This window comes from Musca vetustissima, unplaced genomic scaffold (genome assembly GCF_032173495.1).
Source record: "Musca vetustissima isolate MV318-11 ecotype Yass unplaced genomic scaffold, APGP_CSIRO_Mvet_v1 utg2188, whole genome shotgun sequence".
Lineage (NCBI taxonomy): Eukaryota > Metazoa > Arthropoda > Insecta > Diptera > Muscidae > Musca > Musca vetustissima.
The window spans coordinates 1-14547 of NW_026879922.1; the positions used below are offsets into that span (position 1 = coordinate 1).

Below are 14547 nucleotides of genomic sequence, written 5' to 3' on the forward strand. Positions count from 1 at the left end.
CCCATGTTATATTACCGACCAGTTTTTCACGCAGCGGATCTTCGGCGTAAATGTAACTAAAATTCATGGTGATCTAGAAGAAAGAAAACAAGAGAACAAAAACAAAAAAAACGAAAATGAAAGTATGTGAAAGAAAAAAAATCGCAAAAAAACTGGAAACAAGCCTCCTGATTGATGTCACGCACACGGCATATGAACTACTTTTGAATACATTCCATTGCCTTATTCTCTTAGGGCACCCCGAAAAAAACCTGAAACTTCTCGAAAACAAATTGAATTCCTTGGGCAAAAACAGAAGAAAACTCGAAATTATTAATGAATGAAGACAATGGCCACATTTGCAATGTCCAAGTCAATAAAGATAATGACGACGACGACGGCATCAGCGGCATGGAGAACAATGATGACGCTGATATTGATGATGTGTTACATTGATAATTTCATGTGACCATTGACCAAAGGCCTACACTTACAAGTTTCGAATTTCGAATATTTTTTTCTTGGGGAGTTTTTTTCCTAGCGACTTTCATTGAAGACGAACCTGTAACACTTTCATTGCATTATGGCCTGAAGCAGGAGGAGGCCAAGGGTATCTTGGGTATCGAATCAAATATTTGGTTGCAAAATTAACAAAACGTAGCAGCGTGATGAAAATGGCACAGTGGGTGGAATGTGCGGACCAGGAGCTCTGATGAATGTTATCATAGAAGGGCAGAATGTCTTCTCCTAGAAGGATTTCCCTTAGAAGGTCAGAAGATAATTTCATTTTATAGAATGCCTAAAGATGGGCAGTGAGTAAATACCCGGTAAATTGGGTATTTACCCCATAAATACCATCTCTAAGAATGTCAGAAGGCCTTTTCATAGAAGGTCAGAAGTTCTTCTATTAGAAGATCAAAATGACTTCTCATAGAATACTAGAAGATCTTCTCATAGAAGGTCAGGAGGTCTACTCATAGGAGGCCTGTAGGTTTTCTCATAGAAGGTCCGAAGTTCTTCGGAGAAAAAATCTGTCGGTCTTCTCATAGACGGCCAGAAGGTCTTCCCGTAGAGGGACAGAAATTTTTCTCATAGCAGATGAGGAGGTCTTCTCATGGGAGACCAGAACGTCTTCTCGTGGAAGATCAGGAGGTCTTCTCATAGAAGGCAAGAAGGCGTTCAAATAAAAGGGCGTGAGGTCTGCTCAAAGAAGGCCAGGAGGTCTTCTTATGGAAGGCCAGGAGGTCTTTCCATAGAAGGCCAGGAGGTCTTTCCATAGAAGACCAGGAGGTCTTCTCATGGAAGGCCAGGATGTCTTCTCAAAGAAGGCCAGGAGGTCTTCTCATAGAGGGCCAGTAGGTCTTCTTATGGAAGGCGAGAAGTTCTTTTCATAGAAGGTCAGAAGGTGTTTTCATGAAAGGGTGTGAGGTCTTCTCATAGAAGGCCTCGATGTCTTCTCTCAGAAGGCCAGAAGGTCATCTTATGAAAGGCCAGGATGTCTTCTCATGGAAGGCGAGAAGTTCTTCTCATAGAAGGTCAGAAGGTGTTCTCATAAAAGGGTGTGAGATATTCCCATAGAAGACCAGGAGGTCTTCCCATAGAAGGCCAGGAGGTCTTCCCAAAGAAGGCCAGGAGGTCTTCCCAAAGAAGGCCAGGAAGTCTTCCCATAGCAGGCCAGAAAGTCGTCTCATAGAAGGCCAGAAGATCTTCTCATAGAGGGCTCATAGAAGGTCAGAAGGTGTTTTCATGAAAGGGTGTGAGGTCTTCTCATAGAAGGTCTGGACGTCATCTCTCAGAAGGCCAGAAGGTCATCTTATGAAAGGCCAGGAGGTCTACTCATAGAAGTCCAGAAGGTATTCTCATAGAAGGGCTGGAGGTCTTCTCTCAGAAGGCCAAAAGGTCATCTTATGAAAGGCCAGGAGGTCTTCTCATAGAAGTCCAGATGTTATTCTCATAGAAGGTCAGAAGGTCTTCTCGTAGAAGGGCGTGAGGTATTCCCATAGAAGACCAGGAGGTCTTTCCATTGAAGGCCAGGAGGTCTTTCCATTGAAGGCCAGGATGTCTTCTCATAGAAGGCCAGAAGGTCTTCTCAAAGAAGGCCAGGAGGTCTTCTTATGGGTGGCGAGAAGATCTTCTCATAGAAAGCCAGAAGGTGTTCTCATAGAATGCCAGAAGGTCTTCATATAGAATGTCCTCTAAAAGGACAGTAGGTATTCTCACAGAAGATGAAAAGTTCTTCTCAGGCTAGGAGGTCTCCTAGTATAATGCCATGAAATCTTTGAAAGTCCTCTCCCAAATTTTCAGATTATTAAAATTCTTAAGCAAATTCGTTACACTCTCCCCCACTGTTGTTTCTCTAAAGTTCAAGGGAACCCATAAAATGTTGTTTCCCAAATCCTTCGTTTTTTAAGTTATTGGTGAATTTCGATTATCGCAGGCAGGTATGTAGGAAAAAACCTGGCCACATGATTTTCACATCCAACACACATGCACCACTCACACATATCCCCACTAACACACACACACATGCATAAAAGCGCATCACTTCAAAGGCCCATTCATATACCTGTAATAATGGCATTCAATTGTGGACTTGGATGATTTGCATCGTCTTTCTCAAGATGGCCAGAAAAAAAGAAACACAACCCACCGAAAAAAGTGCAGAGCATTGGGTGCATCACAGTGTAAACGCCCAACACTAACCAGTCAAAGGGGGGAATAAAAAATGCTGGCGAGAAAACTTCTTTCTTCTTATATACAAAATACCAACAACAAAGAGTACCGCGAACAATGAACCGAACCATCTGCCAATAACAGTTATTCACGGTTAGGCGTATTGAATAACGTGCCGATGATCATTGATCAGATGTGAGTGAGTGGTTGGGGTTCACTACCACCATTTACGAAGTGATGTCAACATTATTTGCTTCAGTAGGTGTACTTATGGAAGAGCAGTAAATTTTCCCAAAGTTAGGGGCTTTTTGGAAGGTTTTCTAATAGATGAGATAGAGAGAGATGTCTTTTCAAAGATGACAGTTATTTTTCTCACAAAAAGGCCAGGCATTGTTTATATAGAAGGACGAAAGATCTTCTCCTGGAAGGACAGAAGGTGTTCTCAATGAAGACAAATGGAAGGTCATCCATAGAAGACCAAAAGGACTTTACTTGGAAGAATGTGTTCCCATATAAGCCACAGAAGGTCTTTCTATAGCCACATTCTGTGTTCTAATGAAAGGTCAATAAAGGAGAACTCAAAATAAAGCAGGAGGTCTTATCGTAGTAGAGCAGGGCTGCCCTTAAAAAATACAATGTTATCTAACGAAGCTGTATCACGATTAGATTGTTTCAAAGAAGAGCTGAAGGTCCACCCAAAAAAGACTAGAGATCTTCCCTTTGAAAGCCGGAGGATCTTCTCATTGAAGCCAAGATGGTCTTCAAGAAGGTCTTCTCATAGAAAAACATAATATATTGTTGATGATGACCCGAATGTCTTCTCATACAACTTGACAAGAATTTCTAATGGAAGGTTTGATGGTCTTCTTATAGGAGAGCAGGACGTCTTCGCATAGAAAACCAGATTGCCTTTTTGCAGAACTTCAGAAGATCTTTTTATAGGAGACAGGCGAACAGAAGATTTTTTCCTAGGCCAGAAGCTCTTTTCACATAAGAGCAGAAGGACATACGTCAGAATATCCTTCACAGAAAGTCTTTTCAAAAAAGGTCAGAATATTTTATCATAGCTGGCCACAAGGTATTCCTATAGAATGCCCTCCAATAAAAGACCTGAAGATCTACCCCTAGATGGTAAGTAAATTCTTCCCATAGAAGGCCAGAAAGTCTTCTCATATGATTAGAGAAAGTGTTACTGAAAATTCGGAATTCTCATAAAATACCATAAGATATCATTATAGGATGCTAGAAGGTCCAATAAGTAAACCGGAAGGTCCTCAAAAGAAAGTCTCCCCATGGAATTTCATAGAAGTACAGAAGGTATTCTAAAGTTTATATAAAAAAATTTACAAAAAGTCCGTTGAAGGTCTTCCTAGCTGGTCAGAATGTTTTTTCAGAATAGACCTTGTGGCCTTTTTTGAGAAAGATGTTTTCATGGAATGTCAGGAGGTTCATATGAAAGGCAATGTATTCTTCTCGTAATAAAGATGAAGCTCTTTTCATAGACAATTTTCCATAGAGAATCGTACCAGAGAGGTATTTACCGAAGACTAGAAGGACGGAACATTTGTAATAGTAGGTTCCTTTTGAGACTATGCATAGAATCACTTTTTAAGTCTATTTATGCATGTCCGTCCGTCTTTCCGTCTGTCCGTCTCTCTGTCTGTCCATGTTAAATTGTGAACAAAGTACAGGTCGCATTTATGAATCGGAATTGGATGAAATTTTGCATAGGTATATTATTTGGCTCAAGGACGAACCCTATTGAAATTGGAAACAATCGGTTCTGATTTAGATATAGCTCCCATATATATTTTCGTCCGATTTAATGTAAATGGTGCACCAAAGTCCCTATATATCTCTCGATTTGCACGAAATTTGGCACACCGTAATGAATTAGGTCTAGAATGATGTGTGTTAAGTTTCGTGAAAATCGGTTCAGATTTAGATATAGCTCACATATATATTTCCGTCCGATTTAATGTAAATGGTCCACTAAAGTCCCTATATATCTTTTGATTTGCACGAAATTTGGCACAGAGTAATGAATTAGGTCTAGAATGATGAGTGTTAAGTTTCCTGAAAATCGGTTCAGATTTAGATATAGCTCCCATATATATTTCCGTCCGATTTAATGTAAATGGTGCACCAAATATATCTATATATCTTTCGAATTGCACGAAATTTTAGCACAGCGTAATATATTATGTCTCGAATGATGAGTGTTAAGTTTCGTGAAAATCGGTTCAGATTTAGATATAGCTCCCATATATATTTCCGTCCGATTTAATGTAAATGGTCCACTAAAGTCCCTATATATCTTTCGATTTGCACGAAATTTGGCACAGCGTAATGAATTAGGTATAGAATTATGTGTGTTAAGTTCCCTGAAAATCGGTTTAGATTTAGATATAGCTCCCATATATATTTTCATCCGATTTAATGTAAATGATGCACCAAAGTCCCTATATATCTCTCGATTTGCACGAAATTTGGCAGAGCGTGATGAATTAGGCCTAGAAAGGTGTGTGTGTTAAGTTTCCTGAAAATCGGTTCAGATTTAGATATAGCTTCCATACATATTTCCGTCCGATTTAATGTAAATGGTGCACCAAATATATCTATATATCTTTCGATTTGCACGAAATTTTGGCACAGCGTAATATATTATGTCTCGAATGATGAGTGTTAAGTTTCGTGAAAATCGGTTCAGATTTATATATAGCTCCCATATATATTTCCGTCCGATTTAATGAACTTTGGCACAGCGTAATGAATTAGGCCTAGAAAGGTGTGTGTGTTAAGTTTCCTGAAAATCGGTTCAGATTTAGATATAGCTCACATATATATTTTCGTACGATTTAATGTAAATGGTGTACCAAAGTTCCTTAATATCATTCGGTTTGCACGAAAGTTAGCACAGCGTAATGAATTAGGTCTAGAATGGTGTGTGTTAAGTTTCCTTAAATCGGTTCAGATTTAGATATAGCTTCTATATCTGACCAAATGAAAAAAATAGTATCGGTTGCAGAAGGAAATGTTTATGGATCCAATTTCATTTTACTGGTCCTTTAAAAATGCGACGTCTGTTGAATATACCAAAAGTGGTGAAGGGTATCATATAGTCGGCCTCGTCCGACTTGACTACTTTCCTTACTGGTTTCATAGAAGTTTTTGTCAGGATAGAAAGCCTTCTAGGTATAGATAAAATATATTTAGAAAGTCGAAGGTGTTTACTAAGAATAACCTTATAGGGATTTAGACGGGTTTCTCATAGTAGGCCAAAATGTGTTTTTATAGGAGGTCAGTAATAGGGATGACGTATACGCATAATAGAGCTGGAGATCTTCAGAGGCCCCAAATACCTTGTCATTGAATAGTATCCTTACAAGGTCTCCTTACAGATGTTTATAAGCTTATATAAGGTTTCCGACAGTACTTCGTATTGAAAGCCAGAATATCTTCTCATAGAGGGGTCAAAGGTCTTCTCAGAGAAGATTGGAAATACTTCCAAAAGAAGACCCGACGGTTTTCTCTGGTCAGAAGTTTTTGCTGGTAGAAAGTAAAGAGTCCTCATTTATAGCAAACCAAATACTCATATAATACCAAAGAGAAGATCAGGAGGTTTCCTTTATAGAAGGCCAACATATGTGAAGAACAAAAATCAGTAGGTTTTCTTCGTCGTTAACAAGAAGTCTTCTTTATAGGAGCCAATAGATTTTCTTCATTTGGAGTTGACGTCTATATATAGGGATCCAAAATATCTTCTTTATAAAATACCTAGAAGTACTTGTATTCTCACCAAAAAAACCGCTACATTGACAACACTGAAGCGCATTTAACCTTTTGTGATTATTGTTGTTATAGCGGACCTATAAAATTTTAATCAGAATAAAGGAACTACAAAGCTCTTTATGCATTCCATTCAAATTGTTCGGTTTGTAAAGCGCACGAGTTCTTGTTGCTGTAACTAAATTCAGTGCACGTTTTTTGGCGCCCAACATAATAAAACACACACATCTTTCGTTTTCGCTTTTCATTGTAATGAAAAATTGATGTGCCCACTCGCCCAAAATTGTTCAATGTAACTACACACAAGGTAGCAACAATAACTCCCAATGGATATGACCCTTTTTTGTTTGGATTCCAGGAAAATAATTTTGATATAGCCATTGGCCAGTAAGAAAAAAAACCAACATTATCATCATCAGACTACATTGAGAGGACGTCAAAGAAGTAAGGAAGTCATCTTGCGGGACACACACTACCTGTTGGCATGTATCATTTTAGAGTACTTGTGAGTAAAGTGCTATGCGGTAGTTGTCCTCTGCATCGTCTTCTTCGACTTCGACAACTTCTTCTTCTCCTTCGTTTGACTCGTTTTTGGTATTTGTCAAGTGAAAGTTGTTGTCTGGATGTGTGAGTATGTGTGTGTTTGTTGAGCGAGCGGCAGCAATTGCTACGAAAAATTTCACTTATGCGCGTGCGCAATGGCATCAGCGACAGCAGCATCATTGATAGTGGCGGCGGAAACCAGCTCCTTTTTGTTCTTAAATTTGCAATTTTTGTTACTTTTCGTTTTTTTGACATTTACTTAGTCGGACACACACACTCGCACAATAAATTCCATGATAATTAACATACAAGGAATTTGTTAATGGGGAGTTTGGGAAAGGTGGCCGAAAAAGGACCTAAACCGGTAGTAGCATAAAAAGAGTGCAGTTATTTTTGTACTTACATGTTGATCATCACTGGTAAAGGTGAAATGGCTACGCATACAGGCATATTCGGGCAATTCCTCTGTGGAGGCATAATACTGCACCACATACCAATTACCCATCATGGGTTCCAAATCGAAATTTCGTTGGGCACGTACCTGAAAATTAAAAGAAAATAATAAATAAAATAAATAAAAATAATCTAGGTTAGAATTCAGAAATCTTAATACTATTCAAAAAATATTGTAAAAATGTTTGAATAAAAAAACAAAAATTTTTTTGGCAAATATTTTTTTTCTTAAAGATCTGAAAAAATAGTTTAAAAAAATTCAGGAAAAAATATTCTTAAAAAATAGGGACGGAGGTTTTGAAAAAATACGTTTAAAAAAGCAAGAGCTTCGAAGAAGGCAAATATTTTTTTACAGGAGGCAGAAAGATCTCCTTAGAGAAGGGCATAAGACCTGTAATAAATCCAGATGGTTTTTATATTGTAGGTCAGATGATGTTCTCGGCTCGTCTAGTTCTTAAAAACATTCTTTAAATAATCCTGGCTGGTCTGGTTGTTGAAAAAATATTCGTTTAAAAAATCCACGCCTTGGCTGGTCTGGTTGTTGAAAAAATATTCGTTTAAAAAATCCACGCCTTGGCTGGTCTGGTTGTTGAAAAAATATTCGTTTAAAAAATCCACGCCTTGGCTGGTCTGGTTGTTGAAAAAATATTCGTTTAAAAAATCCACGCCTTGGCTGGTCTGATTGTTGAAAAAATATTCGTTTAAAAAATCCACGCCTTGGCTGGTCTGATTGTTGAAAAAATATTCGTTTAAAAAATCCACGCCTTGGCTGGTCTGATTGTTGAAAAAATATTCGTTTAAAAAATCCACGCCTTGGCTGGTCTGATTGTTGAAAAAATATTCGTTTAAAAAATCCACGCCTTGGCTGGTCTGATTGTTGAAAAAATATTCTTTAAAAAATCCACACCTATAATGGGCCCTGAAAAAATATTCTTTAAGGCCTTGCTTGGTCCTTGACCTTGGAAAAATGTTCTTTAAAAAATCCACATACATAGTCTGAAAAATATTTCATTTTAGCGACCTTTCTTCATCCGATCAACTTCTTGGCACCCATGCTAGTGGTGGAGTTCGACGAGACAAAATCATGAGTTATGTAGCGTAGAACGAATGAATTTCACGATGTTGAATTGTTATTGTGGCAGCTGATAAATGTGCGATGTTGTGTTGTTGTTTTTGTTTCTGTCGGTTTGTCACAAGTGTTGCATATTGATGAGATTTTTATGGGGTGCCAGAGCTAACATTATTGTTTTTGTTTTGATTTTTTGTGGGTTACCGCTCCACCGAATAGGCTCCACTGACAGCAGCTGATTTTGTCAGAAGTGTTATCGTTCTGGCGTTTGCCAAGCAACAATTTCTATGACCAGCTATTCTGATTATTTCGAAATTGAATTGAGTGCGATTTATTTTCTCATGCGATCAAGTCAATCGTTCGTCTGTCTGTCTGCTTGTTTGTCGGTCTGTCGATCATTCTTATTGGAATATTTAAAACATAAAACAAAAACATTATTCGACAAACTATTCACATGTCACGGAAGAATGTGGTGGCCGGACGGCCAAACCACCACTGCACAAATAAATTCATTCCCATTTCTCATCAAACAATTTATGGATCTGTTTTCGTTGTTGTCGTTGTTGTTTCCTCTTCTTTTTTATTTTTACAAGTGTCTCAGAAAGAATACGCAAACATTGATGAATATGACTATTTGGAACTGTTTCATCCAACGATCCATCCATCGATTGTATGCCTGGAATGTTGACCAACCATTGATCACCTCACCGCTGCCCATTCATGCTCAGATGACGCGCGAGCAATTCTCCAAGCGATCGATGCCTTCGATGGATGACGGAAGAAAGTTTTGTTTATGCGTCTGAGAAAGAGTGTCGCGATGTGTGTGTGTCTGTTTGTTACCAAATTGATTTATTAGAGAAAGAAGACCTGGCTGGATGATAGCTCGTTGGATGGCTGGCCGGCAGGCCGGCTAGCTTGGTTGACTGACGCTATGATGGACAGCTATTGCAGAACAATTTAATATTGGTCACTTTCTATTTTCAAATATTCTGAAATTTAACAGCCTCATGCTTGGAATCTTAAATAGGATCTGTGTGCAGCAGCACATGGGGATTTTGTTTTTCTTTTGGTCTATGGCACTGATAGGCCAAAGCCGTGAAAGTTTCATATTTTTTTAGATGACAACAAATTAATCAGAAATTCCTAAAATTGTTACAATTTTTTTCCGCCGTCATAGACAATTTTCTGAGAAGAAATATGTTGGAAGTATTTTGTGTAAAATATATTAAATATTGAATATATAAAAAAGTAAATAAACGATTTTAAAAAATATTTTTTCAAGGACCTAACAAGGGGTAGATTTCTTAAAGAATAGTTTTTCAAGGATCGGACTTTTTAAAGAAAAAGCCCGGTCAAGAAAATTTTTTCAGGGACCTAACAAGGCGTAGATTTTTTAAAAAATATTTTTAAAGTCCATTATAGACGTCGATCTTCTAGAGGAAATTTTTAAAGACCAGGACCAGCCAAGACGTGGATCATTTAAATAATATTTTTAGGCGCCGACCAAGGCGTAGATTTTTAAAGAATATATTTTTTAAAGAATATTTTTTCAAGGCCCATTATGCCCATTAATGTCCAACGCCGATTATAGGCGTGGATTTTTTAAAGAATATTTTTTTCAAGGCGTATCGAGGCGTGGATTTTTTAAAGAATATTTTTTTCAAGGCGTATCAGAGGCGTGGATTTTTTAAAGAATATTTTTTTAAGGCGTTTTAGAGGCGTGGATTTTTTAAAGAATATTTTTTTCAAGGCGTATTATAGGCGTGGATTTTTTAAAGAATATTTTTTCAAGGCGTATCAGAGGCGTGGATTTTTTAAAGAATATTTTTTTAAGGCGTTTTAGAGGCGTGGATTTTTTAAAGAATATTTTTTTCAAGGCGTATCAGAGTCGTGGATTTTTTAAAGAATATTTTTTTCAAGGCGTTTTAGAGGCGTGGATTTTTTAAAGAATATTTTTTTCAAGGCGTTTTAGAGGCGTGGATTTTTTAAAGAATATTTTTTTCAAGGCGTATCAGAGGCGTGGATTTTTTAAAGAATATTTTTTTCAAGACCCATTATAGGCGTTAATTTTTTAAAGAATATTTTTTTCAAGACCCATTATAGGCGTTAATTTTTTAAAGAATATTTTTCAGGGCCCATTATAGGCGTGGATTTTTTAAAGAATATTTTTTCAGGGCCCATTATAGGCGTGGATTTTCTTAAAGAATATTTTTTCAGGGCCCATTATAGGCGTGGATTTTTTAAAGAATATTTTTTCAAGGCCCATTATAGGCGTGGATTTTTTAAAGAATATTTTTTCAAGGCCCATTATAGGCGTGGATTTTTTAAAGAATATTTTTTCAAGGCCCATTATAGGCGTGGATTTTTTAAAGAATAATTTTCAGGGCCCATTATAGGCGTGGAGGTGTGGATTTTTTAAAGAATATTTTTTTCAAGGCGTATCAGAGGCGTGGATTTTTTAAAGAATATTTTTTTCAAGGCGTATCAGAGGCGTGGATTTTTTAAAGAATATTTTTTTCAAGGCGTATCAGAGGCGTGGATTTTTTAAAGAATATTTTTTTCAAGGCGTATCAGAGGCGTGGATTTTTTAAAGAATATTTTTTTCAAGGCGTATCAGAGGCGTGGATTTTTTAAAGAATATTTTTTTCAAGGCGTATCAGAGGCGTGGATTTTTTAAAGAATATTTTTTTCAAGGCGTATCAGAGGCGTGGATTTTTTAAAGAATATTTTTTTCAAGGCGTATCAGAGGCGTGGATTTTTTAAAGAATATTTTTTTCAAGGCGTATCAGAGGCGTGGATTTTTTAAAGAATATTTTTTTCAAGGCGTAATATTTTTTTCAAGGCGTATCAGAGGCGTGGATTTTTTAAAGAATAAGGCGTGGATTTTTTTATTTTTTTCAAGGCGTATCAGAGTCGTGGATTTTTTAAACAGTTTTTTTCAATGCGTATCAGTGGCGTTGATTTTTTAAACAGATTTTTTTCAAGGCGTATCAGAGGCGTGGATTTTTTAAAGAATATTTTTTTCAAGGCGTATCAGAGGCGTGGATTTTTTAAAGAATATTTTTTTCAAGGCGTATCAGAGGCGTGGATTTTTTAAAGAATATTTTTTTCAAGGCGTATCAGAGGCGTGGATTTTTTAAAGAATATTTTTTTCAAGGCGTATCAGAGGCGTGGATTTTTTAAAGAATATTTTTTTCAAGGCGTATCAGAGGCGTGGATTTTTTAAAGAATATTTTTTTAAAGAATATTTTTTTCAAGGCGTATCAGAGGCGTGGATTTTTTAAAGAATATTTTTTTCAAGGCGTATCAGAGGCGTGGATTTTTTAAAGAATATTTTTTTCAAGGCGTATCAGAGGCGTGGATTTTTTAAAGAATATTTTTTTCAAGGCGTATCAGAGGCGTGGGTTTTTTTAAAGAATAACTTTTCAAGGCGTATCTAGGCGTGGTTTTTTAAAGAATATTTTTTTCAAGGCGTATCAGAGGCGTGGAAAAATTTTAAAGAATTTTTTTATAAGGAATATTTTTCAAGAACCAGCAGAGGCCTGGATATTTCAAAGAATATTTTTTCAAGGACCAGCAAAAGCGTGGATTTTTTAAATAAATATTTTTTCAAGGACCAGCAAAGGCGTGGATTTTCAAGGACCAGCAAAAGCGTGGATTTTTTAAAGAATATTTTTTCAAGGACCAACAATGGCGTGGATTTTCAAAGCCCAAAATATGCGTGGATTTTTTAAAGAATATTTTTTAAGGCCCATTATAGGCGTGGATTTTTTAAAGAATATTTTTCAAGGTCCATTATAGGCGTGGGATTTTTTAAAGAATATTTTTGCAAGGTCCATTATAGGCGTGGGATTTTTTAAAGAATATTTTTTTCAATCACCAGCTGAAAAATTTTAAAGGACCAGCGCAGCTATGGCTTGGTTTCATTTAAGAAAAAAATTATATTTTTAAGATTTTCTTTTTTTTTATTTTTAAAGACTATTTTTCAAGGACCAGGATCAGCACAGTCCAGTCGTGGATTTTTTAAAGATTATTTTTATAAACCGAAGCGTGAATATTTGTAAAGATTATTTTTATAGACCGAAGCGTGAATATTTGAAAAGATTATTTTTACGAACATTTTCGGAATTTGAACATTTTTGGTGATAAGAAATTCTTTAGTTTTGTTTTTGCATTTCCCAGGATCGTATTTTCATTATGTGGTATTTCAAAATATGTTTTGAATAATTTCATAATTTCACAAAAAATTTCCACAGAACAATTTTTGGGAAGATTTTTTTCTCTCAGTTGTTACACACTCAATTTCGCCCCGAACTTACATTGGGACATCGCTTCTTTAAATCGGTACGTTTTCTCGATGTATAACTGTTAAAATTCATCCATGGATAACAGAGATCAACACAAACGATGGCAATGATCAGTGCCGCAATAGCCACGCGATATTCCAGGCGAATCATAACCACCGTTTATTGATAACACTTCCGGTTCCGTTGCGATTCGAACAAAACAAAACAACAATAACAAAATTTATATCACAAATTCAATTTCATTGAAAATCGTTCGCACTACTCTTCCGTTCCGTTCAGTGTTGTGTATTTTATTCCGAAATTATGGATAAATTCGTTGCGTGGTGTTCCGTTCTGTTTTGAAAACTAAGAACAAATTTCGTTCTCTCTCCTCGGCAGATTAAATTGTCGTCAATGGTTCTGTTTGTGGTTCTTGGTGTTGTTGTTGTTTTTGGTGTTTCATTGCTTCTAGATTCGAAATAAAAACGGATAAAACTTATCTGAAAAATGTGGCGCAACAGTAGCTAAATATGCAGCATTGTAAGTGTTGGTGTGTATGTGTTTGAGTGTGCGTGTGTATGCAGCTGATAGTGGCTTGAATGTTCGAATAGGAGCCACTGAGTGAATGAATGTTTACAGCACATTCTGCATTATTACTTATGTTTTGAAAATGATTATTATTATTATTGCTATGTTTTAAAATATTGTTTTTAATATTTGTTTGTAAATTAGAAAAAGGCAATGCTGAAGTAAGAAAGTGGGTGAGAGGGAATAAATTAATAATTTGTTATAGTGCTGGAAATTTATTTAAGTGTGCCCATTACTTTGGCTCAAAACTGTAAGCAGCTACGAAATATGGAAGGCGGAGGATTACTACATAGCCTACAGATATGCAGGATAGTTGGAAGTTGAATACAAATGTTCGCACAAAGGTATACATATGTATATTAAGGTACGCTAACGCTTCTTAGAACATGACGAACGAAAGCCGCTATTGAATTAAGCCTGTACCAATTTTTTTTCTGATACCCCTCTTGGGAACATAGAGCTTCCACATTCCAGCATCGCCATTTTAGTCGATGAGTTGTCGTTGTGTTCCCGTCTTCTCGATATGGACTTTTTCTGAAAAATTTGGATGACAAATTTATATATATGTGGTCAGAAAAGTAGTATTCTTGTGGTACCTTTAAATGTTAACAACGTCTATTAGGTTCCATGAACTTATTGGTTTTTTAAACCAATTTTTTAGGACCAGAAATATTTCAAGCGTGATTTTTTTTAAAGAATTTTTATATAGGATCAGAACCATCATAAGCGCAGATTTTCAAGCCCATTTTTCAGGACCAAGAGTGTATGTTTTTAATAAGATAAGCTTATTGGTTTAGGACCAGGACCATTCCATGCCTCGATTTTTAATACATTTTTTTAAGACTAAGACCTTCCTAAGAGTTTTTAAGAATAATCTCTAGGACCAGGACCATCCCCAACTTGGACCTTTAAAGAGTTGCTTTTAAAACATATTTTTTAGGACCAGGAATATCCTAATAGCAAAGTATAAAAAAACCTATAAAGAATATTTTTCTAAGACCAGGACTATATAGAATATTTTTTTTCATAAAATCAGGACTATCTGAAGCTTGTATTTTTTAAAGAATATTTTTTCTAATCTAGGACTATCCCAACCGTGGAGTTTTTATACCCTTCACCACACTGTGGTACAGGGTATTATGTCTTTGTGCATATGTTTGTAACAGG

The 14547-nt window shown here is 36.4% G+C and overlaps 1 protein-coding gene across 1 annotated transcript; it reads right to left on the bottom strand.

The window, feature by feature from the left end:
• Positions 1–4: 4 nt before the first annotated feature.
• Positions 5–12963, bottom strand: LOC133325136 (uncharacterized; the record flags this gene model as incomplete). Its single annotated transcript, XM_061533959.1, has 3 exons — positions 12826–12963; positions 7388–7525; positions 5–73 (listed from the first exon to the last, which is right to left on the bottom strand). Coding segments are annotated over exons 1-3 (345 nt in total), but the record flags the coding sequence as incomplete, so codon positions are not given.
• Positions 12964–14547: the final 1584 nt, after the last annotated feature.